Genomic DNA, 26,721 nt, shown 5'->3' with positions numbered 1-26,721 from the left:
TCCCGAATGCAAATTGATAGCTACGTGACCCAATCCGCACAGCCGCATGCTCGGTCAGAAGAAAATTCGCTCAGCATTTGATTTTATTTCACTGTAGCCATTATAAATGGTAGAGATAAAGAAAACTCGTGAAATTCAATATAACTTAAATGAAAGTTCCCGTGGTTGAATGTCGCACTAACACATCGAAGGTTTTCGGGGACGTAGGAATAATAATAATAATAATAATAATAATAATAATAATAATAATAATAATAATAATAATAATAATAATAATAATAATAATAATATTTTTTTAATTTCGTGTGGCTATTTCTAGCCGAGTGCAGCCCTTGTAAGGCAGACCCTCCGATGAGGGTGGGCGGCATCTGCCATGTGTAGGTAACTGCGTGTTATTGTGGTGGAGAATGGTGTTATGTGTTGTGTGTGAGTTGCAGGAATGTTGGGGACAGCACAAACACCCAGTCCCCGGGCCATTCGAATTAACCAATGAAGGATAAAATCCCCGTCCCGGCTGGGAATCGAACCCGGGACCCTCTGAACAGAAGGCCAGTACGCTGACCATTCATCCAAAGAGTCGGACATAATAATAATAATAATAATAATAATAATAATAATAATAATAATAATAATAATAATAATAATAATAATAATAATAATGGCGTGTTGTCTCCGAAGGCGCCTGTTGCAGGTCTTTCGAGTTGACGCCGTATAGGCGACCTGCACGTCTGTGAGGATGGGACCCTACCTATGATGAATTCTAATGATGAAGAACGGCACACACACCCAGCCCCCGATGTATCGGTATTAACCAATGAATGTTAAAATACTCAACCCGGCCGGGAATCGAAACGCTAACCATTTAACCATGGAGCCGGGCAACGCAGGGAGGGGAAAGGGCTAGGTAAGGATGGGGAAGGTAGTGACTGTGACCTTAACTATTGCTTTGTGTGAAAATTGGTAACCATGGAAAACCATCTTCAAGGCTACTGACGGTGAGAACCGAGCCATCATCTCCGGAATGTAAACAAAGAGCTAAGTAACCCGCAGCCAACTCGCTCGGTTTCATGGAAGTGATTTTTCAGTTTGACAAAATAGCAAAATAGGACTGAAGCTGGCCATCTTTGCATATTTGTAACAAGAAGTCTGAGGTAACGGACCTGTAACCATGAGAACATGGTGTTATAGATATCAACATTAATTTAAGAGACACGAAAAGTCCAAATCTGACATTCTATTAAATAATCAGAGAGATAAAAGTCCCGCAAAATGATTCTTGCCGTGATCGTACATATTCGACAGAGAGTGGTAGGCTAGCTTGGATCAATGTGAGCAAAATAGGGCATGTCCCAATCTGTCAGGAGAGATTTAAATTTGGTATCAGCTGCGAATTACCGTACAGCTTGTTCTATCTGAGGAGAGTTCGGCTCCATGGCTAAATGGTTAGCGTGCTGGCGTTTGGCCACACGGGTGCCGGTAGAAATGAAGTGGCGTATGGCTTTTAGTGCCGGGAGTGTCCGAGGACATGTTCGGCTCGCCAGGTGCAGGTCTTTCGATTTGAGTCCCGTTGGTACTACACAAAGTAGTGACGGAAAAATAGAACAGGAAGTACTAAACAGAACTAAGAAAGCAGTTGTAGCTTACTATCAGATGGGTAGTATTACGTTAGGGAAGAATGAGATAAGCATGAAAAGGAAAATGAAGACCTACAACACAATCATGGTCGCGATTACATTGTATGGTACGGAGAGTCTAGAACTATACGACAAATCTCTCAGTAAGATCACTGCCATGGAAATGAAGAATTTAAGGCAAGCAACAGGAAAGACTACAAGAGACAGGTTTAGGGGCGCGCAGCTGTGAACTTACATCCGGGAGATAGTGGGTTCGAACCCCACTATCGGCAGCCCTGAAGATGTTTTTCCGTTGTTTCCCATTCTCACACCAGGCAAATGCTGGGGATGTACCTTGATTAAGGCCACTGTCGCTTCCTTCGCCTTTCCTATCCCACCGTGGCCATAAAACCTATCTGTGTCGGTGCGACGTAAAGTAAAAAAAAAAAAGAAGAGTCCGAGAAGAGGTTGGACAGAATAAAGTGATGAGTATGATGAGCGAAGAACATCAGTTGAAGTGGTACGGACAAGTTAGGAGAATAGGAGAAGGATGAAGCGCGAAGCAGTTTTTTGAAACATGACTGAAAGGAAGAGCTGGACAAGGAAAACCTCGTATCTCTACGGAGGACAGGATTGAGAGAACAGGATATAAACGTGCGAAAACAGTGGTTGAAATGAAGAGAATGCGTGAGAATAGATCCGAGTGGCAGAAAGGGATAGAACGAGGTTACCCAGATGCTTGAAGACATAGGGATTGAAGAAGAAGGAGAAGAGGAACAAATATTCGGAAATGCTGCCGTACTTTTTGCATTTGCATTAATACTAAGTCTTAAGCCGAAATAACCATCTTTACCACAAGTCTAACACAAAAGCTCGTAATTTAAGACAGTTCCCAATCTATTGAGTACTTTCCATTGTAAACTGAAGATGTATTCTCCGTTCTCTAATTCCGCCTCACCTACAGGATAGCACATTAAAAGATATGAACAGAAGAAGTTTCATAATTAGATTTGCTTTGATGTCAGTAGATACTTTCCATTATACTGAACAATTACCTCTGTGGGCAATCTACTCCACCACTACAGGTTGTATTCTTCAGGTCAGGTCTAATTAAAGGGTTATTGCGTACTCACTGTGAAATGATGTACGTTATTGGTAGTAATCTCAAAACGACTTCAATTTCATGACCGGCAATCTAATGCCTGGCAAAGCTACATTCATTGCTAAGTTATATTGTTATAAGCTTAAGTCACAGTATAACTAAATATGCAAATATTATTTCAAAAATACTATATTATTGATAATATTACTATCAGTTAAGTGTGTGCTGAGACGTCCCCGTGGTCTTGGAATAGCGAGCCTGTCTCTTACCGAGAGATTCCGGGCTCAATTCCCGGGCAGATCAGAAATATGGGGGCTGGTTCGGTAGATGTACCGGTAGAAAAGGAACACATGAAAGACACAATTCTGGCACCGTAGGAGCACTTCATAGTACAGCTAATTCGGCAGCAACTGAAATATAACTTTACTATCTGAGTATGAGGAAAATGTCTGATCGTCTTATTATGAACACTAAGCATATTTTACTCTGATGATACAAGGTTGTAAATTGTGCAGTGCATCCCTTCGGTGGTAGCATCACGATACTTCAGTACTTATTCTGCTTACTGTGTTTGGAAGACAGGCTTCTTTGAGGTGAGTATTTGTACAATATTCATTACTACTTTCAAGCAGTATTATTTGCAGTGTTATTGGTAATAAATTCGAGGACTACTGTGGAATTAGCCATACCATGCTACGAAATTACCGGACACTTGCGGATTTAGCTGAAATATTACAATGATAATTAAGTGAATTTCTTCAAGTCCGCCTCTGTGGTGTAGTGGTTAGAGTTGATTAGCTGCCACCCCCGGAGGCCCGGGTTTGATTCCCGGCTCTGCCACGAAATTTGAAAAGTGGTTAGAGGGTTCCTTGTCTATCCCTTCCAATCTTCCCATCCTCCCGCAAGGCCAATGTTCAATATAGCAGGTGAGGCCGCCTGGGCGAGGTACTGGTCATCCTCCCCAGTTGTATCCCCAACCCAGAGTCTGAAGCTCCAGGACACTGCCCTTGAAGCGGTAGAGGTGGGTTATTACAGTGTATAAATATAATTTTTACAATCATTCTCAAAATGCGTAATATTCCAATTTTGCATTAATATTACGGATTTAGCCCAGTGTCCCCTATTTGTATGAAAGTTGGATTCTATCAAATGGCCTGTGCATTCAAGCTAACTGCTGACTAAGCATGTGTACATGCGTACGCAATATTATCCCGATGTTTGAGTTTCTAGCTGTATCCTGAAGCGGTAAACGGCAAAGACGGAAAATGAAGATTTTTTTTTGCTAGTTGCTTTACTTCGCACCGACACAGATAGGTCCTATGGCGACGATGGGATAGGAAAGGCCTAGGAGTTAGAAGGAAGTGGCCGTGGCCTTAATTAATGTATAGCCCCAGCATTTTCCGGGTGTGAAAAAAACGGGAAACCACGGAAAAGCATCTTCAGGGCTCCCGACAGTGGGATTCGAACCCACTATCTCCCGGATGCAAGCTCATAGCCGCGTGCCCCTGACCGCATGGCCAACTCGCCTGGTGAAAATGAAGAATACTGTATACTGGAAAACAGATGAGCAGAACTGAATTCAGGCCACAGTCTATTGTATGGTAAGAAACACAATACAAAGCACTGATTGTTTGAAGACGGAAGAGAGACCCGAGGTCAAAACTACAAGGTCATCACATGTGAATGAGTCCATCACAGCAGAATGAGAATAGTAGTTTGGGAGGAAGTGCATAACGAAAAAGGATCCTACCAAAAGCCTCAAAATTAGGACTTCTTGAACTTCCTTTTCTGAGGGGGGGGGGGATGGGGGGGAGTGGGTGGCAATCTGAACATCAAGAGACTTCGTTCACAAAAAAAAAGCAACCGCTATTGGTTAAGGCTGAATTTTCTAGAATATGCGGTATTAATTTCATCTGAAGGAGGAAATGACTAGTACGTAATGTTGTGCACAGTGCAATTCTAAATATATATATATATTTTTTAAAAGCCTGTTTTACGGTACTACACAGCGGAATATCTGTACCTAAGAGATCAAGAATCGTAATTTTAATTTCTTTTCTTTTAAATAGTGATTCTGAGTTTATGGGATCTTAAGAAATGATACTCTTTTTTACAACTTGCTTTGCGTTGCACCGACACAGATAGGTCTTATGGCGACGATGGGAGAGGAAATGGCTAAGAGTGGGAAGGAAGTGGCCGCGGTCCTAATTAAGGTATAATACCACAATTTGCCTGGTGTGAAAATGGGAAAACACGGAATATCACCATCAGGGCTGCCGACAGTGGGGTTCGAACCTACTATCAATCAATCATTCACTACCGATCTGCATTTAGGGCAGTCGCCCAGGGGGCAGATTCCCTATCTCTTGTCTTCCTAGATTTTTCTTAAATGATTGCAAAGAAATTGGAAATTTATTGAACATCTCCCTTGGTAAGTTACTCCAATTCCTAACCCCCTTTCCTCTAAACGAATATTTGCCCCAATATGTCCTCTTGAATTCCAGCCTTATCTTCATATTGTGATCTTTCCTACTTTTAAAGACACCACTCAAACGTATTCGTCTACTGATGTCATTCCACGCCATATCTCCACTGACAGCACGGAACATACCACTTAGTCGAGCAGCTCGTCTCCTTTCTCCCAAGTCTTTCAGCCCAAACTTTGCAACATTTTTGTCACGCTACTCTTTTGCCAGAAATCGCTCTGAACAAATCGAGCTGGTTTCCTTTGGATTATTTCCATTTCTTGAATCAAGTAATCCTGGTTAGTGTCCCATACATTGGAACCATAGGCCTACTCTAGTTAGGGGTATTACCAGAGACTTACATGCCCTATCCTTTGCATTGTTACCACAACGCCTAAATACCTTCATAACCATGTGCACAGATCTGTACCCTTTATTTACAATCATATTTATGTTATTACCCCAATGAAGATCTTTCCTTATATTAACACCTAGGTATCTTACTTACAATGATCCTCAAAAGGAACTTTCACGCCATCAACGCAGTAATTAAAACCGAGAGGACTTCTCCTATTTGTGATACTCACAACCTGACTTTTAACACCGTTTATAGTCATACCATTGCTTTCTGACAATCACACAATATTATCGAGGTAATTTTGCAGTTGCTCACAAACTTGTAACTTATTTATTACTCTGTACAGAATAACATCATCTGCAAAAGGCCTTATTTCAGATTCCACGTCTTTACTCATATCATTGACTTATATAAGAAAATATAAAGGTCCAATAATACTGCCTTGAGGAATTCCCCTCCTAATCATTACAAGGTCAGATAAAGCTTCGCCTACTCTAATTCTCCGAGTTCTATTTCCTAGAAATATAGCTACCCATTCTGTCAATCTTTTGTATAGTCCAATTGCACTCGTTTTTGCCTGTATTCTCCCACGAAATTAAATGGCGTATAGCTTTTAGTGCCGGGAGATCCCAGGACGGGTTCGGCTCGCCATGCGCAGGTCTTTCGATTTGACGCGCGTGGGCGACCTGCGCGTCGTGATGAGGAAGAAATGATGATGAAGACAACACATACACCCAGCCCTCGTGCCAGGGAAATTAACCAATGATGGTTAAAATTCTCGACCCTGCCTGGAATCAAACCCGCGACGCCTGTGACCAAAGGCCAGCACGCTAACCATTTAGCCATGGAGCCAGACTGTATTCTCCCATTATCTACCCTATCAGATGCCTTAAACATGACAATCGGGATTCAGTCCATTTGACCTCCTGAATCCAGGATATCTGCTTTATCTGCTGGAATCCTACATTTGATCTTCAGTGAAATAACCTTTCCTTAACCCGAAATGCCTTCTATCGAACCCATTATTAATGTCTAATATAATAAGAAAGAATGCTTTCCCAAAGCTTACATGCAATGCATGTCAAACTGACTGTCCTGTAATTTTCAGCTTTATGTCTATCACCTTTTCCTTTATAAACAGGGGCTACTATAACCACTCTCCATTCATTTGGTATAGCTCCTTCATGCAAACAATAATCAAATAAGTACTTCAGATTTGGCACTATATTCCAAGCCATTGTCCTTAGTTTATCCCCCGGAACCTCATCGATTCGAGCTGCTTTTCTAGTTTTCAACTTTTATATCTTACTGTAAATGCCATTGTTGTCATAGGTAAATTTTAATATTTCTTTAGTATTAGTCACCTCCTCTATATGGACATTATCCTTGTAACCAACAATCTTTACATATTGGTGACTGAATACTTCTGTCTGTTGTAGATCCTCGCATACACACTCCCCTTGTTCAGAAATGATTCCTGGAATGTCCCTCTTGGAACCTATACATACCCTTCCATTTTTCATAAAAATGTGTATAACCGCCAATTATGCTTGCCATCATGTTATCCTTAGCGGACTTCTTTGCTAGATTCAATTTCCTATTATGTTCCTTCAATTTCTCCTTACTTCCACAGTCTCTAACTCTAATTCTTTCAAACCTACACCTCCTTCTTAGCCTCTTTATTTCTCTGTTATAATGTAGTGGATCTTTACCGTTCCTTACCACCTTTAAAGGTACAAGCCTATTTTCAAATGCCTCAACAACTGCTTTAAACCAATCCGAGAGTCCGTTTGCATCCTTATTTACAGTTTTCCACCGATCATAGTTACTTTTTAAAAACTCCCTCATGCCTGCTTTATCAGCCATATGGTACTGCTTTATAGTCCTAACTTGAATACCTTCCTCCTCTATCACAGTTATTCTTAGCTACGACAAAACGGCTTCGTGATCACTAATACAATCTATTACTTCGGGTTCTCTATTGAGCTCATCTGGTTTTACTAGCACGACATCCAGAATATTCTTCCCTCTTGTTGGCTCCATCACTTTCTGAAGCAGCTGCCCTTCCCATATTAACTTATCTGCCATTTGTTGGTCATGCTTCCTGTCGTTCGCATTACCTTCCCAATTGACATTTGGTGAATTGAGATCACCCGCTACAATCACGTTCCTTTCCATATCGTTTCCCACAATAATTCTGAATCAGCTTCAGTGCTACCCTTTCCCGGTCTGTACCTCCAAGGGCATAAAGTTAGCTATTATATTTAAGGACGAGCCTTACACCTAGAATTTCATGTTTGTCATCTTTTAACATTTTTGTAGCTTACAAATTCTTCTTTTCTCCCTCCTTCAATTCCTATCCTGTCCGGCCCCGCGGTGTAGGGGGCACCGCGTCCACCTGTCACTCGGTGGCCTCGGATTCGATTCCCGGCCGGGTCAGGGGTTTTTAATTGTAAATTATTAATATCCCTGGCCTGGGTACTGGGTGTTTGTGTCGTCCTTAACGTTCATTTTTTCACATTCAACACTTTACACTTCCGCAATATACGAATACACGCAGGCTTATATAACATACGGTGCAAGTAGGGGCAAAAGATCTTTGTAGGTCGACGCCCCGAACAAATAGCATTTTTATTAAAAGGAAACATTCCTATCCTATCTCTACGATACACATTTTAGTTCCGTGAGAATATTTCTGCTGGACCGATGACCTTCGATGTTAGGCCCCTTTAAACAACAAGCATCATCATCATCATCAAGCAGAATATTTCTGCATCCATTTTATCATTTCTCAGCCATGATTCAACTCCTATTACAATATCTGGTAAGTATATATCTATTAAATTACTTAATTCTATTCCTTTCTTTACAATACTTCAACAGTTCAGTACTAACAATTTTGTGTCATCCCTACTTGACTTCCAGATCCCTATACCCTTATTACCCCTCCCTAGACCACCCCATTTCCCTGAATGTACCTCCCTATAACCCTTCTAAAGAAATAGTACGTCTATGTTAAAAATAAAGTAAGTAAAATAACAAAGAATTAATAAATACCTAAATGTAAACATGTCCTAACCATACGCCGGTTAGAAGAGTGCAATGAAGTGTTATTCACTGCTTGAAAGTATGAGAATAGAATTACACCTCTTGAACTCTGAGGTACAGATATAAGGTAACGTGTCCCCACCAGGAATGCTATGCTAGATGGGTGAAATCTCTCGCATAAAATATTATAAAAACTATTATTCACCTTATCCTCTTCAATATCCATCATCTTTCGTCTGAGTATTTTTCCTGTATTATTGAATGGCGTGTATGATAGCACAGCATAGGGGCTATTAGCGTCGAGTGGTCTATGCTGATTATAAAATATTAACGTTTTATTTAAACCACAACCATATTGAAGATCTTTTTTTCCATATTTGTCATCAACAATATTAACTAATTAGGCCTATGTAAGAAATTTATCGTTCGAAAAGTAGAATAATGTAAAATGTATTAATTCACTACGTTTTTCTTTTCTGAAAATAAATAAGACGGGATTTCATTAATTTTACAACAAAAAATGGAACCTACCAACATCCATTGTAACCATAAAGACTATGTCCGACTCGTTGGCTGAACGGTCAGCGTACTGGCGTTCGGTTCAGAGGGTCCCGGGTTCGATTCCTGGCCGGGTCGGGGATTTTAACCTTAATTGGTTAATTCCAATGGCACGGGGCTGGGTGTCTGTGTTGTCTTCATCATCATTTCATCGTCATCACGACGCGCAGGTCACCTACGGGTGTCAAATAGAAAGACCTGCACCTGGCGAGCCGAACCCGTCCTGCGATATCCCGGCACTAAAAGCCATACGACATTTCATTTCATAAAGACTATGATTGGTTCGAACACCAAAAAAACGATCTCATAACACAATAGTGGTTAGCAGGTCCCTTTACAAAGTCGTAGGGCCTGTAGAGGGATTATGTTTGATAAACTGAGGCATGATAGACAAGTGATATCGTCACTGGATTCTCACCAAGTCATCCGCGGTCTGAATCTCGGTTGATGCTTGTGGCTTGAATTGAACACTAAAGGACCTGTAGTTCAGATTTCACGTACAACTGGACGTCCCATGGCTATGATCACGATATCAACAGTCACGAAAAATGCGCGCTTGATTCCTGTAGTATTGATAATGTTTTGGCATCTTTCAAATTATATGAGTTAATATTATTTTGCAGTAACTTAGGCCTACATCAGTAAAGATTTAGTGGAAGGTAAATTCTAAGACGTAGAAACGAGAATTGACTGAGCTTTTGAGGTACAACGCAACGTTTCCTGACGAGAAAATCAATTATTCCCGTCTTTATGATTAATACCTAAGTTTAACCTCTACGTAACAAAATAACGTTAAAATTCTAATTTAAAAAATCGCATATATTTCGTATCACACACAACTGAAGTGCCAAAATTTCAATTTGCAAGATAATATACTCATAAAGAACTCAGGATTGATGCCTTCTTCACAAATAATACTAATTAGTGAACATTAATACGGGTATAAGGAAACATTTCAAGTGCAATTTCCTTTAACATTCTTGTTCACCAGCTATCGCAGTTGGTATAATCATTAATCAATGTACTAATTACTCGTGAGGTGACTCACCTGTAGTACTGCAGAGACAAGCAGACGCTGTCCTCGGGCGAGAAGAAGGCCGGTACACCTTCTCCACGTTCTTCTGGGGTAGATCGACGACTTTCTGTGCTTGTGGAAGGTAGTGGTCCCGAGTAGAAACAGCGCCGCCGGAGCATCTCTTGCTGGTACAAGCCCGGCACTATCTTGTACACCAGCGTCTGTAGAGTGGTGTCTGGTCTGCTCAAAAACCAAAATTCACTAAATCCATCATGTTTTTTATTCCAAACATCGAATATCACATATAATGGCAATGCCATAACGACAATACTATAACTATAAAAAATTCTATTAGTACTACAAGTTTCTGCAGAATGACACGACAATAACAAGTTATTGAAAAATGTTATCATAGACGTTGTTTAAATATAGCTGGAAACAAACGATACATGTGTTAGGGAACTATTGTGAATCCTCTTATTCTAAGGTTCTCACTAATAACTTCAAGATAAAGGGGAAAATCGAAACATTGTATGATTTACGAAATTGCCCTCATGATAACTTAAGCACTGATAAGATATAAAAGGTATAAAGCTGTTTTTATTAACTTCAAATACGTATGTAAGAATTGTTTTTGTTTCTAACGAAGTGTTACACTCTTTTCTAAAAGAAAACGACATGACTACTCGTACGTTCACTAAATAGCAGTTAACATGGAAGGGGAATATTTAATGACGGTACAAAACATGTGAATATTAGACAACAGTTAAGTACATATTAGTACATCTATTACCTTGCGTTCACCCACCTCCATCCTTCAGCATTTATCACAAACAATGTAAGGTATCCAAAAATACAAAAACGAAAAATTCTGTAAAGGAGTGATACCATTGTGATTCTTCTTGCCAATCAATCACTACTGATCTGCATTTGACTAGCCTTTTCTTAAAAGACTGCAAAGAAATTGGAAATTTATTGAACATCTCCCTTGGTAAGTTATTCCAATCCCTAACTCCCCTTCCTATAAATGAATATTTGCCACAATTTGTCATCTTGAATTCCAGCTGTATCTTCATATTGTGATCTTTCCTACATTTAAAGACACCACTCAAACTTATTCGTCTACTGAAGTCCTTCCACGCCATCTCTCCACTGACAGCTCGGAATATACCACTTAGTCGAGCAGCTCGTCTCCTTTCTCACAAGTCTTCCCAGCCCAAACTTTGCAACATTTTTGTAACGCTACTCTTTTGTCGGGAATCACGCACAATAAATCGAGCTGCGTTTCTTTGGATTATTTCCAGTTCTCGAATCAAGTAATCCTGATGAGGGTCTCATACACTGGAACCATACTCAAGTTGGGATCTTACCAGAGACCTATATGCCCTCTCCTTTGCAATTATTACTATAAACTCTAAATACCCTCATAACCATGTGCAGAGATCTGTACCCTTTATTTACAATCATATTTATGTGATTACACCAATGAAGATCTTTCCTTATATTAACACCTAGGTACTTACAATTATCCCCAAAAGGAACATTCACCCCATCAATGCGGTAATAAAAACTTAGAGGACTTTTCCTATTTGTGAAACTCACGACCTGACTTTTAACCCCGTTTATCACCATACCATTGCCTACTGTCCACCTCACAACATTATCGAGGTAATTTTACAGTTGCTCACAATCTTGTAACTTATTTTTTACTCTGTACAGAATAACATCATCTGCAAGAAACCTTATCTCTCATTCCAGTTCTTTACACATATCAATGATATATATGAAAAGATAAAGGTACAATAATACTGCCTTGAGGAATTCCCCTCATAATTATTATAGGGACAGATGAAGCTTCGCCTACTCTCACTGAGTTCTATTTTCTAGAAACATAGCCACCAATTCAGTCACTCTTTTGTCAAGTACAACTGCACTCATTTTTGTCAGTAGTCTCTCATGATCTACCACATCAAATGCCTTAGAAAGGTCAATCGCGATACAGTAAAGCTGACCTCCTGAATCCAGGATATCTGCTATATCTTGCTGGAATCCTACAAGTTGAGCTTCAGTGGAATAACCTTTCCTAAACTCAAACTGCCTTCTATCAAAACCAGTTATTAATTTCGCAAACATATCATATAATCAGAAAGAATGCTTTCCCAAATCTTACATGCAATGCATGTCAAACTGAGTGACCTGTAATTTTCAGCTTTATGTCTGTCATCCTTTCCTTTATACAAAGGGGCGACTATAGCAATTCTCCATTCACTTGGTATAGCTCCTCTATGCAAACAATAATAAAATAAATACTTCAGATATTGTACTACATCCCAACGCATTGTCTTTAGTATATCCCCCGAAACCTTATCAATTCCAGCTGCTTTTATAGTTTTCAAATTTGTCTGTCTTACTGTAAATGCCATTCTTGTCATAGGTCAATTTTAATACTTCTTTAGTATTAGTCACCTTCTCTATCTGGACATTATCCTTGTAACCAACACACTGTACATACTGCTGACTGAATACTTCTGCCTTTTGAAGATCCTCGCATACACACTCCCCTTGTTCATTAATGATTTCTGGAATGTCCTCCTTGGAACCTGTTTCTGCCTTAAAGTACCTATACGTACTCTTCCCTTTTTCACTAAAATCTGTATGACCGCCAATTATGCTTGCCATCATGTTATTATTTGACTTCTTTGCTAGATTCAATTTCCTAGTAAGGTCCTTCAATTTCTCCTTACTTCCACAGCCATTTCTAACTCTATTTCTTTCCAACCTGCATCTTCTTCTTAGTGTCTTTATTTCTCTGTTATAATATAGTGGATTTTTTCCATTCCTTACCACCTTTAAAGGTACAAACCTATTTTCACATTCCTCAACAACTGCTTTGAACCCATCCCAGAGTCTGTTCACATTTTTTACGGATCATCTTTACTTTTTTTAAACTTTCTCATGCCTGTTTTATAAGCCATATTGTATTGCCTAATATTCCTAATTTTAATACCTTCCTTTCTTTCACATTTATTTCTTCGGTTTCGCTATAGAACTCATCTGGTTTTACCAGCACCACATCCAGGATATTCTTCCCTCTAGTTGGTTCTATCACTTTCTGAAGCAGATGCCCTTTCCATATTAACTTATTTGCCATTTGTTGGTCATGCTTACTATCGTTCGCATTACCTTCCCAATTGACATTTGGTAAATTGAGATCATCCGCTACAAGCACGTTCCTTTCCTTATCATTTCCCACATAGCTGATCATCTTAACAAGTACTTCTGAATCAGCGTCAGCGCTACCCTTTCCCGGTCTGTACACTCCAGGGACATCAAGTTGCCTATTATCTTTAGAGATGAGCCTAAGACCTATAATTTTATATTTGTCATATTTAACTCTTTCGTAGCTTACAAATTCTTCTTCCACCTGAATGAATACTCCCCCTCCTACCATTCCTATCCAATCTCTACGATACACACTCCACTTCCGTGAGAAGATTTCTGCATCCATTATATCATTTCTCAACCATGATTCAACTCCTATTACAATATCTGGTAGGTATATATCTATTAAATTACTTACTTCTCGTCCTTTCTCTACAATACTTCTACAGTTCAGCATTAATATTTTTATCTCATCCCTACTTGACTTCCAGTTCCCTATTCCCTTATCACCACTCCCTAGGTCACCCCGTTTCCAAGGCTGACCAAAGTAAACTCAAGATAAGGGGGAAACGAGACATTGTGTTATTTTTGAAATTGCCCTAATCATAACTGAAACTTGGGTAAGATATAAAATTATAAAGCTGTTTTTTATAAACTTCAAATACGCATGTAAAAATTCCTCGAAAAATGTTGTTTTTGTTTCTACCGAAGTGTTACGGTCATTTCTAAAATAAATAAGGCAATTTTGTGAATAGTGTAACAGTTCTCAGTTAATCTCTTAGTTTCATTGGATGAAAAGCGAGAGAGGAAAATGTAGTGGACTCTAGTGACATCTATAAAATATCTTTTTTTTTTGCTATGGGCTTTACGTCGCACCGACACAGATAGGTCTTATGGCGACGATGGGATAGGAGAGGCATAGGAGTTGGAAGGAAGCGGCCGTGGCCTTAATTAAGGTACAGCCCCAGCATTTGCCTGGTGTGAAAATGGGAAACCACGGAAAACCATTTTCAGGGCTGCCGATAGTGGGATTCGAACCTACTATCTCCCGGATGCAAGCTCACAGCCGCGCGCCTCTACACGCACGGCCAACTCGCCCGGTTATAAAATATCTATTAAATTACTTATTTCTATTCCTTTCTTTACAATACTTTTACAGTTCAGCATTAATATTTTTATGTCATTCCTACTTGACTTCCAGTTCCCTGTTCCCTTATCCCCTCTCCCTGACTAGTAAATTGCATTCCAGTGACCGAGACTTAAGTCCAATCGTTCAATTATAACATGCATTTAAAACCTGCATAGGTATAAACTTCTAGGAACTCAACCAGTTTCCGAAATGTACAAGGACCTAATTTCGGATAACATATACCGAAAGTTTAGAATGATAATGCAATATCCAATCTGTTACAGCATTTCAACCACAAGCTGAGATAGCAACTGACGGGCTGAGAACCATAGGAGACAATGAGCCGTCTTAAGAAATGGCTGTGAAAAGGAAGGATGATTTTCGCTCGTTTTAAAACTGCATGCAAGCATGTTAAATGGAATGAAATATAATCTATATATATAAAGTAGCTTGTCCTGACTGACTGACTGACTGACTGACTGACTGACTGATTCATCATCGCCGAGCGAAAACTACTGGAGATAAAGAAATGAAATTTGGAGGATACATTCATATTAATATGTAGGTGCTCGCTAAGACAGGATTTTTTGATATTCCGTCGCTAAGGGGGTGAAAAGGGGGTTGAAATTTTAAAATGAGTGTATCTATATCTCAAAACTTTAAAAGTTTACAGATGTAAAAATTGGTATGTAGAATCTTCTTTAAAAATAGGGAAACACGTATTTTTTTGTTTTCAGAGAATCCCAATAGGAGGGGTGAAAAAGGGTGAAAAAGCGTTTGAAGGACTTTAATCAGGATACCGGTACTTATATCTCCGAAACTGAACATATTACAGACCTGAAAATTTGTACTTTTGATCTCCTTTAAAAATAAAGAAACACGTATTTTTTTGTTTTTAGAAAATCCAATTAATGGGAGGGTGAAAAGGGGGTGAATTTTTAAAATGAGTACATCTATATCTCAAAACTTTGAAAGTTTACAGGTGTAAAAATTGGTATTTAGAATCTTCATTAAAAATAAATAAACACGTATTTTTTGTTTTTGGAAAATCCCAATAGGAGGAGTGAAAAGTGGCGAAAATGGGTTGAATGCCTTTAATGAGGATACTTATATCTCAAAAACTGAAGATATTACAGACCTGAAAATTGGTGTTTGGGATCTCCTTTAAAAATAAAGAAACACGTATTTTTTTGTTTTTGGATAATCCAATTAATGGGGGGGGGGGTAAAAAGGGGGTGAATTTTTAAAATGAGTGTATCTATATCTCAAACCTTTTTAGTTTATAGATGTAAAAATTGGTGTTTAGAATCTCCTTTAAAAATAAAGAAACATGTATTTTTTTGTTTTCGGAAAATACCAATGGGAAGGGTGGAAAAGGGTGAAAAAGGGGTTGAATACCTTTAATGAGGCTACTTATATTTCAGAACCTGAAGATATTACAGACCTGAAAATTGGTATTTGGTATCTACTTTAAAAATAAAGAAAGAGGTATTTTTTCGTTTTTGAAAAATACAAATAATGAAAGGGGAAAGGTTGGTGAATTTTTAAAATGAGTGTATCTACATCTTAAAACCTTAAAAGTTTAGAGATGTAAAAATTTCCTTTAAAAGTGAAGAAACACGTACTTTTTGTTTTTGGAAAATCCAAATAATGGCGGTTAAACAGGTGTGACAAATGGGGTGAATTTTTCGAAACACTATATCTACAGAATATATGAGAAACGTAAAATGTTACAGACGTAAAAAGTGGGTATTTGGAATTTCCTGTAAATGTAAAGAAACATAGGTGATTTGTTTTTGGAAACTCCACTTAAGTGGAAATAAAAAGGGGTGAAATTTTAAGATGAGAATTTCTACAGTTTATCTAAAAAAAACTTAACATGTTACAGAAGTGAAAAATGGTATTTTTATCTCTATTAAAAATAAAGAAACGTGTATTTTTAGTTTTCGGAAATACCACTTGGGTGGAGGGGGGGGGTAAAAGTGACTGAAAATGGTGTTGATTTCTTTTAATTAGGCTACTGATATCGCAAAAATGAAGATGTTAAAGACGTGAAATTTGATATTTGGAATCTGCTTTAAAAGAAAAGAAACACGTATTCTCGGAAAATCCAATGAAGTGGGTGGGGGGGGGGGGGGAGTGAAAGAATTGAAAAATTGACTTAATTGTATGAGTGTGCATACACCTAATAAAAATTAAGTTGTTACAGACGTGAAAATTTGTATTTGGATTTCCTTTAAAAACAAAGTAATACGCGTTTTGGAGGGGAAACCATATTGCGGGGCGGGAGTGAAGAGGAGTTAAATTCCTTTCATGAGGACACATAAATCAAAAACTGAAGAAGTTAGAGTCGTGATAATTGGTAATTAGAAGATCCTTTACTGTTAATGAAACAAGTATATTTGCCGGAAAATTCACTCAGAGGGGGAGGGGGGGTGTAGGAGTGTGAAAGGAAGTGAAGAAATGTGAAATATTTTTATGGGGATACTTATATCTCAATACTGAAGGTAATAGACGTCAACATTGGTGTTTGGAATCTCCTTTAAACATAAAGAAACACTCCTTCTTTTAATTTTTTGGGGGAGGGGGTAAATAAACTTAACGGTGGTGGGGTGAAAAAAGGAAGTGAGACCAATTGATTTTACTGTTCATAAAGTACTTATAAGGAGCCTCCGTTGCTCAGGCGGCAGCGCTCCGGCCCCTCACAACTGGGTTCCGTGGTTCAAATCGCGGTCACTCCATGTGATATTCGTGCTGGACAAAACGGAGGCGGGACAGGTTTTTCTCCGGATACTCGGGTTTTCCCTGTGATCATTCATTCCAGCAACACTGTCCAATATTTCATTTCATTTGTCATTCATCGATCATTGCCCCAGAGGAGTGCTTCGGCAGCCGGCACAGTTCCTATTGCCGCCGCTAGATGGGGCTTTATTCATTCCATTCCAGACCCTGTCGAAAGACTGGAAACAGTCTGTAGATTTTCGATGTACTTATTCTGATCATAAACCGATCATTTCTGGGTTCGTTTTCAACAGCCATCTTTTCCTCCGGAGAACGTTCTTAGATTACAGTAGATTCTCCTGGCATATAAATAAAAATTTAAACACATTTGAAATAAACGATAGGAATGCGATTGACCGTCAAATTGTTCACCTCTGTAATAAGGTCAATAATGCACGGAAGTATGTCATTCGTATCGCCAGAAATCCCGCACACTTGCCTACGCGCGACAATGATGCTGGTCACATTGTCAACAATGATAATGGCAGCAGATGTAATTTACCTCCAAGTAACGGTCTTACATCTTGCTGTGGGGTCCAGAACATCTAATAATAATAATAATAATAATAATAATAATAATAATAATAATAATAATAATAATAATAATAATGTGTATGTGTATGTTGGGTATTCAGCCCGAAGGCGGGTTGGATCCTCAACAGGTTCACCATTAGCTGTCATATATGGCCTAGGTGTCACTGAAGAGGGGTACTAGGGAAATGAGAAGTGAGGTAGTTTCCCCTTGCTTTCCTCACTGAGCCAGAAGTTGCTATTGCACATCAATCTGCCAAGCCCACTGAATTGCGTGCACCAACCGACCCTATGAGCGACATTTTCACACCATTCATAGCAGGGACTGGCTGCATAAAGAATGGCATTACTAGCATCACTCATACCTCAGCCACTTTCATATTTTCTAAGCCAAGTATAAGACTGAGACAGGTCAATGAAAGTAACAATTTTATTCTAGCCCATACCAGAAGACATAGTGCACTGTAAACACTACATCTTGCCAGCAAGGGCACAATAATAATAATAATAATAATAATAATAATAATAATAATAATAATAATAATAATAATAATAATAATAATAATAATAATAATAATAATAATGTTCTGGACCGTCGTCAAATGTGCGGACCGCGCTGGAAACGGGTTCTGGACGGGTGAAGACTAAGAATCCAGTCCGGCCGCGGGTTCAGTACCGCCAAGGCACCCAAGAAGACACCACGCCGGATCTCCTTCAGGATATGATCCATACTGAAAATGCTTATGGGAAAAGATGGCAAAGATTTAGGAACCCAACTGACCGGGTGCAATACCTGGACCTAGCCCGGGAAGTACGAAATCGATTGCTGGAAAGAAAGATTGGAATATGGGAGGAAACGTGACGTAATCTATTAGAAAACCAGTCAGATCGCCAATTTTGGCGGATTCTCGCGGAAAACGAGTCAGATCGCGAATTTCGGCGGATTATATATCTAAAACAATAAGCATTCAATTATAAATTTCAGTATAATACCGTAGCGAAGCACGGGTATCTTGCTAGTCTATATATATAAAGTAGCTTGTCCTGACTGACTGACTGACTGACTGACTGATTCATCACCGCCGAGCCAAAACTACTGGACATAAAGAAATGAAATTTTGGGGATACATTCATATTAAGATGTAGGTGCTCGCTAAGAGAGGATTTTTGGATATTCCGTCGCAAAGGGGGTGAAAAGGGGGGTGAAATTTTAAAATTAGTGTATCTATATCTCAAAACTTTAAAAGTTTACAGATGTAAAAATTGGTATTTAGAATCTTCTTTAAAAATAAGGAAACACGTATTTTTTTGTTTTCAGAAAATCCCAATAGGAGGGGTGAAAAAGGGTGAAAATGGGGAAAAATGGGTTGAATGCCTTTAATCAGGATACCGGTACTTATATCTCAGAAACTGAAGATATTACAGACCTGAAAGTTGGTACTTTTGATCTCCTTTAAAAATAAAGAAACACGTATTGTTTTGTTTTTGGAAAATCCAATTAATGGGATGGTGAAAAGGGGGTGAATTTTTAAAATGAATGAATCTATATCTCCAAACTTTTAAAGTTTGCAGATGTAAAAATTGGTATTTAGAATCTTCATTAAAAATAAAGAAACACGTATTTTTTTGTTTTCGGAAAATCGCAATAGGAGGAGTGAAAAGGGGTGAAAAAGGGGTTGAATGCCTTTAATGAGGCTACTTATATCTCAGAAACTGAAGATATTACAGACCTGAAAATTGGTGTTTGGGATCTCCTTTAAAAATAAAGAAACACGAATTTTTTTGTTTGTGGAAAATCCAATTAAGGGGGGTGAAAAGGGGTGTAATATTTTTTTTTTTTTTTTTTTTTTTTTTGCTAGTTGTTTTACGTCGCACCGACACAGATAGGTCTTATGGCGACGATGGGACAGGGAAGGGCTAGGAGTGGGAAGGAAGCGGCCGTGGCCTTAATTAAGGTACAGCCCCAGCATTTGCCTGGTGTGAAAATGGGAAACCACGGAAAACCATTTTCAGGGCTGCCGATAGTGGGGTTCGAACCTACTATCTCCCGAATACTGGATACTGGCCGCAATTAAGCGACTGCAGCTATCGAGCTCGGTGGTGTAATATTTTAAAATGAGTGTATCTATATCTCAAAACTTTTAAAGGTTATAGATGTGAAAATTGGTATTTAGAATCTCCTTTAAAAATAAAGAAACACGTATATTTTGTTTTCGGAAAATCCTAATAGGAAGGGTGGAAAAGGTTGAAAAATAGGTCGAATGCATTTCATGAGTCTACAGTACTTATATTTCAGAACCTGAAGATATTACAGACCTGAAAATTGGTGTTTGGGATCTTCTTTAAAAATAAAGAAACACATACTTTTTTGTTTGTGTAAAATCCAATTAATGGGGTGGGGGGAGTGAAAAGGGGGTGATTTTTTAAAATGAGTGTATCTATATCTCAAAACTTTTAAAGTTTATAGATGTAAAAATTGGTATTTAGAATCTCCTTTAATAATAAAGAAACACATATTATTTTGTTTTCGGAAAATCCCAATAGGAAGGGTGGAAATGGGTGAATAATGGGTCGAATGCCTTTATTGAGTCTACTTATATTTCAGAACCTGAAGATATTACAGACCTGAACATTTGTATTTTGGATCTACTTTAAAAGTAAAGAAATACGTATTTTTTCGTTTTTTTGAAAATCCAAATAATGGGGGGGCTGAAAAGGGGGGTGAATTTTTTAAAGTGAGTGTGTCTACAACTTAAAACTTTAAAATTTACAGATGTAAAAATTGGTAGTTAGAATCCCCTCTAAAAATAAAGGAACACGTATTTTTTTGTTTCCTGTACATCCTAATAAGAGGGGTGTAAAAGGGTGAAAAATGGGTTGAATGCCTTTAATGAGGATACATATATCTCAGAAAGGAAGGATATTACAGAACTGAAAATTTGTATATGGGATCTCCTTTAAAAATAAAGAAACGCGTTTTTTAGTTTTTGGAAAAACCAACTAATGGCGGTTAAACAGGAGTGACAAATTGGGGTGAATTTTTTGAAAGAATATATCTACAGATTATCTTGGAAACGTAAAATGTTACAGACGTAAAAAGTGGGTGTTTGGAATCTCCTGTAAATGTAAAAAAACAGAGGTGATTTGTTTTTGGAAACTCCACTTAAGGGGAACTCAAAAGGGGTGAAATTTTAAAATGAGAATTTTTACAGCATATCTAAAAAAACTTAACATGTTACAGAAGTGATAAATGGTATCTTTTATCTCTATTAAACATAAAGAAACGTGTATTTTTAGTTTTCGGAAAACCACTTGGGTGGAGGGGGGTTAAAGTGACTGAAAATGGTGTTGAATTCTTTTAATTAGGCTACTGATATCTCAAAAATGAAGATGTTACAGACGTGAAATTTGATATTTGCAATCTGCTTTAAAAGTAAAGAAACACGTATTCTCGGAAAATCCAATGAAGTGTTGGGGGGGGGGGGGGTGAAAGAATTGAAAAATTAATTGACTTAATTGTATGAGAATACATACATCTAATAAAAACTAAAGTTGTTACAGACGTGAAAATTCGTATTTGGATCTCCTTTAAAAACAAAGAAAAACGCGTTTTGGGGGGAAACCATCTTGGAGGGCGGGAGTGTAAAGGAGATGAATTCCTTTCATGAGGACACATAAATCAAAAACTGAAGAAGTTAGAGTCGTGATAATTGGTATTTAGAGGATCCTTTACTATTAAAGAAACAAGTATTTTTTGCTGGAAAATTCACTTCGGGGGGTGGGGGGAGTAGTGTGAAATGAAGTGAAGAAAGTAAATTATTTTTATGGGGATACTTATATCTCAAAACTGAAGGTAATAGACGTGAACATTGGTGTTTGGAATCTCCCTTAAACATATAGAAACAAGCCTTCTTTTAATTATTTTTTTTTGGGGGGGAGGGGGGGTGGTAAATAAACTTAACGGCGGTAGGGTGTAGAAGGAGGTGAGACCAATTGATTTTACTGTTATTAATGTTCTTATCAGGATCCTCCGTTTCTCAAGCGGCAGCGCGCCGGCCTCTCACAGCTGGGTTCCGTGGTTCAAATCCCGGTCACTCCATGTGGCATTCGTGCTGGACAAAACGGAGGCGGGACAGGTTTTTCTCCGGATACTCCGGTTTTTCCTGTCATCAGCCATTCCAGCAACACATAATAATAATAATAATAATAATAATAATAATAATAATAATAATAATAATAATAATAATAATAGTCCGGACCGTCGTCAAATGCGCGGACCGCGCTGGAAACGGCTCCTGGACGGGTAATGACTAAGAATGCAGTCCGGCCGCGGGTTCAGTGCCACCAATGCACCCAATATGACACCACGCCGGATCTCCTGAAGGATTTTATCCATACTAAAAATATTATAGGAAAAGATGGCAAAGATTTACGAACCCAACTGACCGGGAGGAATACCTGAGCCTAGCCCGGGAAGTACGAAATCGATTGCTGGAAAGGAAGATTTAAAAATGGGAGGAAACGTGCCGTAAAATCATAGAAAACCAGTCAGATCGGGAATTTTGGTGGATTCTCGCAGAAAACGAGTCAGATCGCGAATTTCGTCGGATTATATATCTAAAACAATAAGCATTCAATTATAAATTTCAGTATAATACCGTAGCGAAGCACGGGTATCTTGCTAGTCTGTAATATATGTCAGATTTTCCGGCGCTGCGGTCTGGCAGAAACGTGCCTGCCTCTACCGAGATGCCACGTGTTAGATTTTCGGACAGGTCAGGGGTTTTTACTGGATCTGAGGGCTGTTTAGAGAACGTGAGAACCAATAAGGAGGTGTCTGACAGTAACATAGCGGCTCCGGTCTAGAAAGTTAAGAATAACGCCTCAGCTCGCAATCTGTAGGCCTTCGGGATGAGCAGCGGTCGCTTGACAGCCAGGACTGTAGCGCCATGGGGACGAGGTGATATCTAAGCCTTTTGCAGTTAGTTCCCCAAACCATGAAAGTTAGTAAACCATAACACCGACCAGGATAGTTCGAAAGAAGGTGAGACAGTACGTATTCCATCATATGCCATCCTTGATTAGGTCCATGAACATTTCCTTCCAAAATTTCAGTTTAAACCATGATACTTCCAATCCTCATTTAAGTTCTGTTCCACCGAAGCGTGCTAGTTCACTTCTCTATTGGAGTGGTTTATTTCTCAAGTTGCATCATACATCTAAATAATGGGCCGATGACCTTCGATGTTAGGCCCCTTTAAACAACAAGCATCATCTAAATAATCAACTTCATAGCACTAGCCGCCCGCTCGAAGCAAAGAACCAATGTTCTTCAGAGCATGGTTTGCAGACCGCCGATAGTCCGTGGGCTGATTGAAAATTTTTATTTTCTTTTTACTTTGAAGCAGGCTACTGTTTTGTACCCAGAGCTATACAGGGATCACCTTCGACCGTGAAGGTTTAATTTCAAATTCTGAAGTTTAATCCTTAGTTGGTATTAGAACTTAAACATCCTTCTCGGACACGTTATGCTGTTGTCATATATTTTACATATCCACCTAATAATGAAATTTACTTAATGATAAACACACAATGTCCTATTGTTAATGTATTTCTTAAGCAATCATGACAGAATTCTATTGTCTTATATTCTTTTGAAATTGATCTATTCTAGTTGGGCTTATATGTAATTTGGAAACTATGAAATACTAGTATCTGGATAATGGTACAATACAACCCAAACTCCGAGGTGCCGTTAAATGATGTCGCATCTTACGGCGCAGAGATCTGGATCCCCCCTGTGCTTACACCTCAGCATGTAACAAAAGTCATTCATGCAAAACACTGATAACAATCGTTCGCTTTGCGCCATGTACTTTGTTATACCGTGGTTCATACATAGGAACATAAGGCAAGGTAACGTAAATACTTTCCTTAAAATCACGAGTGACTGTCTGGTATATTTCTGATTTTGTCGTCTTCTTTCGTTAACTAGCCAAGGACCGGTTCGCAGCAACTCCGAAAATTTCTCGATCTTCAAATGTACAAGTAACAGTCAATATCCTGTATGATCTGATCGATGTTTTGTCTGCCTGTAGCGTTTTCTCCCTCCACACCACCTTAATAAAGGTATCATGTCCTATGAGAGGTTCCATCCAGACGTTTCTCTTATTCCGTATCATAATCCAGTAGATATGGCTTCTTTCCCTCAATCATGAGCACCACTTTTTCATTCAATACTCGGTCCATTCAGGACGTTTTCAGCATTCAGCCATGACATAAGAACGCAACTTTTCAAATTCAATTATTCTCTGCCTCCTCAAGAGTCCAAGTCATACCTCCATATAACTTGATCACCTTTCACGTATATTACTGTTGCTGGAGGGGGAAAGATTTCCGTTTTTACAGAAGGCAGAAGGTCGTCTGGACATCTTGATACAAGTTATTTAATAGGTTACATGTGCCACAGGTTTGGGCTTGGTTTCGAATTTACCTTGAAATAAAATTAACAGTAATATTAAAATTGGGGAACTATCCATTTATAGGACGAGAAATAAGGAATTGGAAATATTTGGAAATGTTTGAGAAATTTCCCAAGTTCATTGAAAACATTTAAGAAAAGGCTAGGTACAGAATCGATAGGGAATTTGCCACCTGGACTAGAGCCCTAAATTCAGATCATTCATGACTGACTGACTGATTGGTATACTGATCAAGGACATACTTCGATAGTTGTTGAAACTCCTACCCGTTCCCTTGCTTATAGATAGATGCAGTTAGGCCTACTGCTTTTGTTCAATCAGAAGGTACATTACTAACTTTACATGCTAACTTACTCTGTGAATCCGTTTCAACCCTGCCTTCTCACTACATTTCACCATTTCAGGTCTAATTTCATCTATTCCTGATATTTTATGACAATGGAGTTTATTTATTATCCTTTCCACTTCCTCAAGCATAATTTCACTAACATCAGGATCGGTTTGTTCGCGGAGTCAACAGAAAGATTTCCTTTTACGTTGAGAAGATTTTCAAAATATCACTTCCGCCTGTCCAGAGATTCCCTGGGATATACTGCGAGTTCACCAGATTTACCCAAATCACTATTCATTTCTTTTCTCCCTCCCCTTCTAACATTCTTTATTACTGTCCACACTGGTTTCCCAGCCGTTTGAACAAGCCTTTCTAGGTTATTACCGAAATCTCCCCACGACTTCTTCTTGTATTCAAAAATTACCGTATTTGTTTCGCACTGTTTCTTTCTTCAAGCTTAAGTATGTATTTGAAGCCATTTTTGATACGCCTTCTTTTTACGTTTACAAGATGCCCGCAAGGTTAAGGGACACATTAGTGTCAGTGGAATTTGACGCTTATTTTTGTTTTAAATAGAAGGACATACTGGTTTTTAAGCAACTTAAGAGTAATATTTGATGACCAGTAACAAATATTTTTATTAAAACATCAAAATATATACGTACATACCCACGACTTTCTTCAGTGGCATTACATGAACGTGTCGTCTTTTGGTACCTGTTGAGCTTCAGAGTTGATACAAGGCAATGCCGATTATTATGTCGGTAAATTCTGAATATCCTCATCCAGTTACTCTTGTTTTAGCTTCAAACGATTATTATCTTCTAATGCTACATAACCCCGATCGTTGGCAGTGCTACGCAAAGCTATCTACTTTGCGGGGAGGGTCGGAATTTCGCCCTTTGCATAGAAAACCGCAAACCAAAGCAGAAATTTAATCGACCTGAAACATATTCATTTCACAAAAAGAAAAAAACATAAGCCCTGAACCAATATTACGAGTAATTAACAAATTACGGCTAGCCTTGAACCAACAGTAAGAACAAAATACGGCTACATAGTACGAGTAATTAACAAATTATGGATATACCTACACTAATAGTAAGAGTAATTAACGAATAATGGCTGTGTTTTATTTAGTCTTGATGTCATCATTTCGAAAATCGATTAAGGAACCTAAAATAAAAATTCCATAAGAGATAGACACTCTACCTAGGTAGGCCTACATCATATGAAAATAGTAATAAAAGACATGATTAAGCGCAATCCCATAGTAAAGAAAGTCATGTGCGATGTACATATATGTTTTCATGTTCTAATAATAACGTTTAAGGCACTTATAATCATCAAATTCCACTAGCACTAATGTGCTCCATAACCGCCCTCATTTCATCATTCCACCAAGATGTTCGCCTGCTCCCATCTTTACACACAGTTATTCCTAGGCATTCCCTTGCTGTTCCTACTACAGGATCCCTGTATGCCACCCATTCTCTTTCTATACCCTGAACTTGCTTACTGTCTGTTGTTCACAACTTTTCAATAATCTTATCCATGTACTTCTAATTTCCTCGTCTTGGAGATTCCCTACCCTTATTCGTCTGCAGACAGATTTCACTTTCTCTATGACTACGATGTCACTCAGTGCTTCGTAAATCTTGTCAACTTCATTCTCATTTGCACCCTCACATGGTGAATAGGCTGAGACAATTCTCGTCCTAATTCTTCCAACTGCTAAATCTACCCACACCATTCGCTCATTTACGTGCCCAACAGAAAGTATTACTAATGCAAGTCCTACCCCACACTCTGCCCTACACTTCAGCCTTCAGTACTGTGATTGAAGGCAACGAACTACACTTTAGCAGCTTAGATAAGTACAGAAACATTTATATAAGTTAATACGGTGACGGTTGAATACTAACACATTCATTATTTGTAATACTTGTTCATAATATCACCAACTCTCAATCATTGACAAGTTTACGCAACGTAAACAATATTTTACATATATACACATGATTTAAAATGATTTAGTGGAATCGTAGGATGTTCTTGTAGAACGAAACATGACATTCTTTGTTTAATAGTATAGTTTTTTTTACAAGTTTGTAAAAGTATTATACATTATATTTGAACTTGTGTG

The 26,721-nt window shown here is 38.5% G+C and overlaps 1 protein-coding gene across 1 annotated transcript in view; it reads right to left on the bottom strand.

The window, feature by feature from the left end:
* LOC136863469 (protein suppressor 2 of zeste-like) overlaps positions 1–26,721 on the bottom strand; it is a 350,894-nt gene that overhangs the window by 48,812 nt on the left and 275,361 nt on the right. Inside the window, exon 4 of the mRNA XM_068225950.1 lies at positions 10,193–10,399. Within this exon, the coding sequence (XP_068082051.1) occupies positions 10,193–10,399 (207 nt within the window). The remainder of the gene's footprint in view (positions 1–10,192; positions 10,400–26,721) is intronic.

This window comes from Anabrus simplex, chromosome 2 (genome assembly GCF_040414725.1).
Source record: "Anabrus simplex isolate iqAnaSimp1 chromosome 2, ASM4041472v1, whole genome shotgun sequence".
NCBI lineage: Eukaryota > Metazoa > Arthropoda > Insecta > Orthoptera > Tettigoniidae > Anabrus > Anabrus simplex.
Note: the sequence above shows the minus strand (reverse complement) of the source record. Positions and strands in the feature narration are given on the sequence as shown.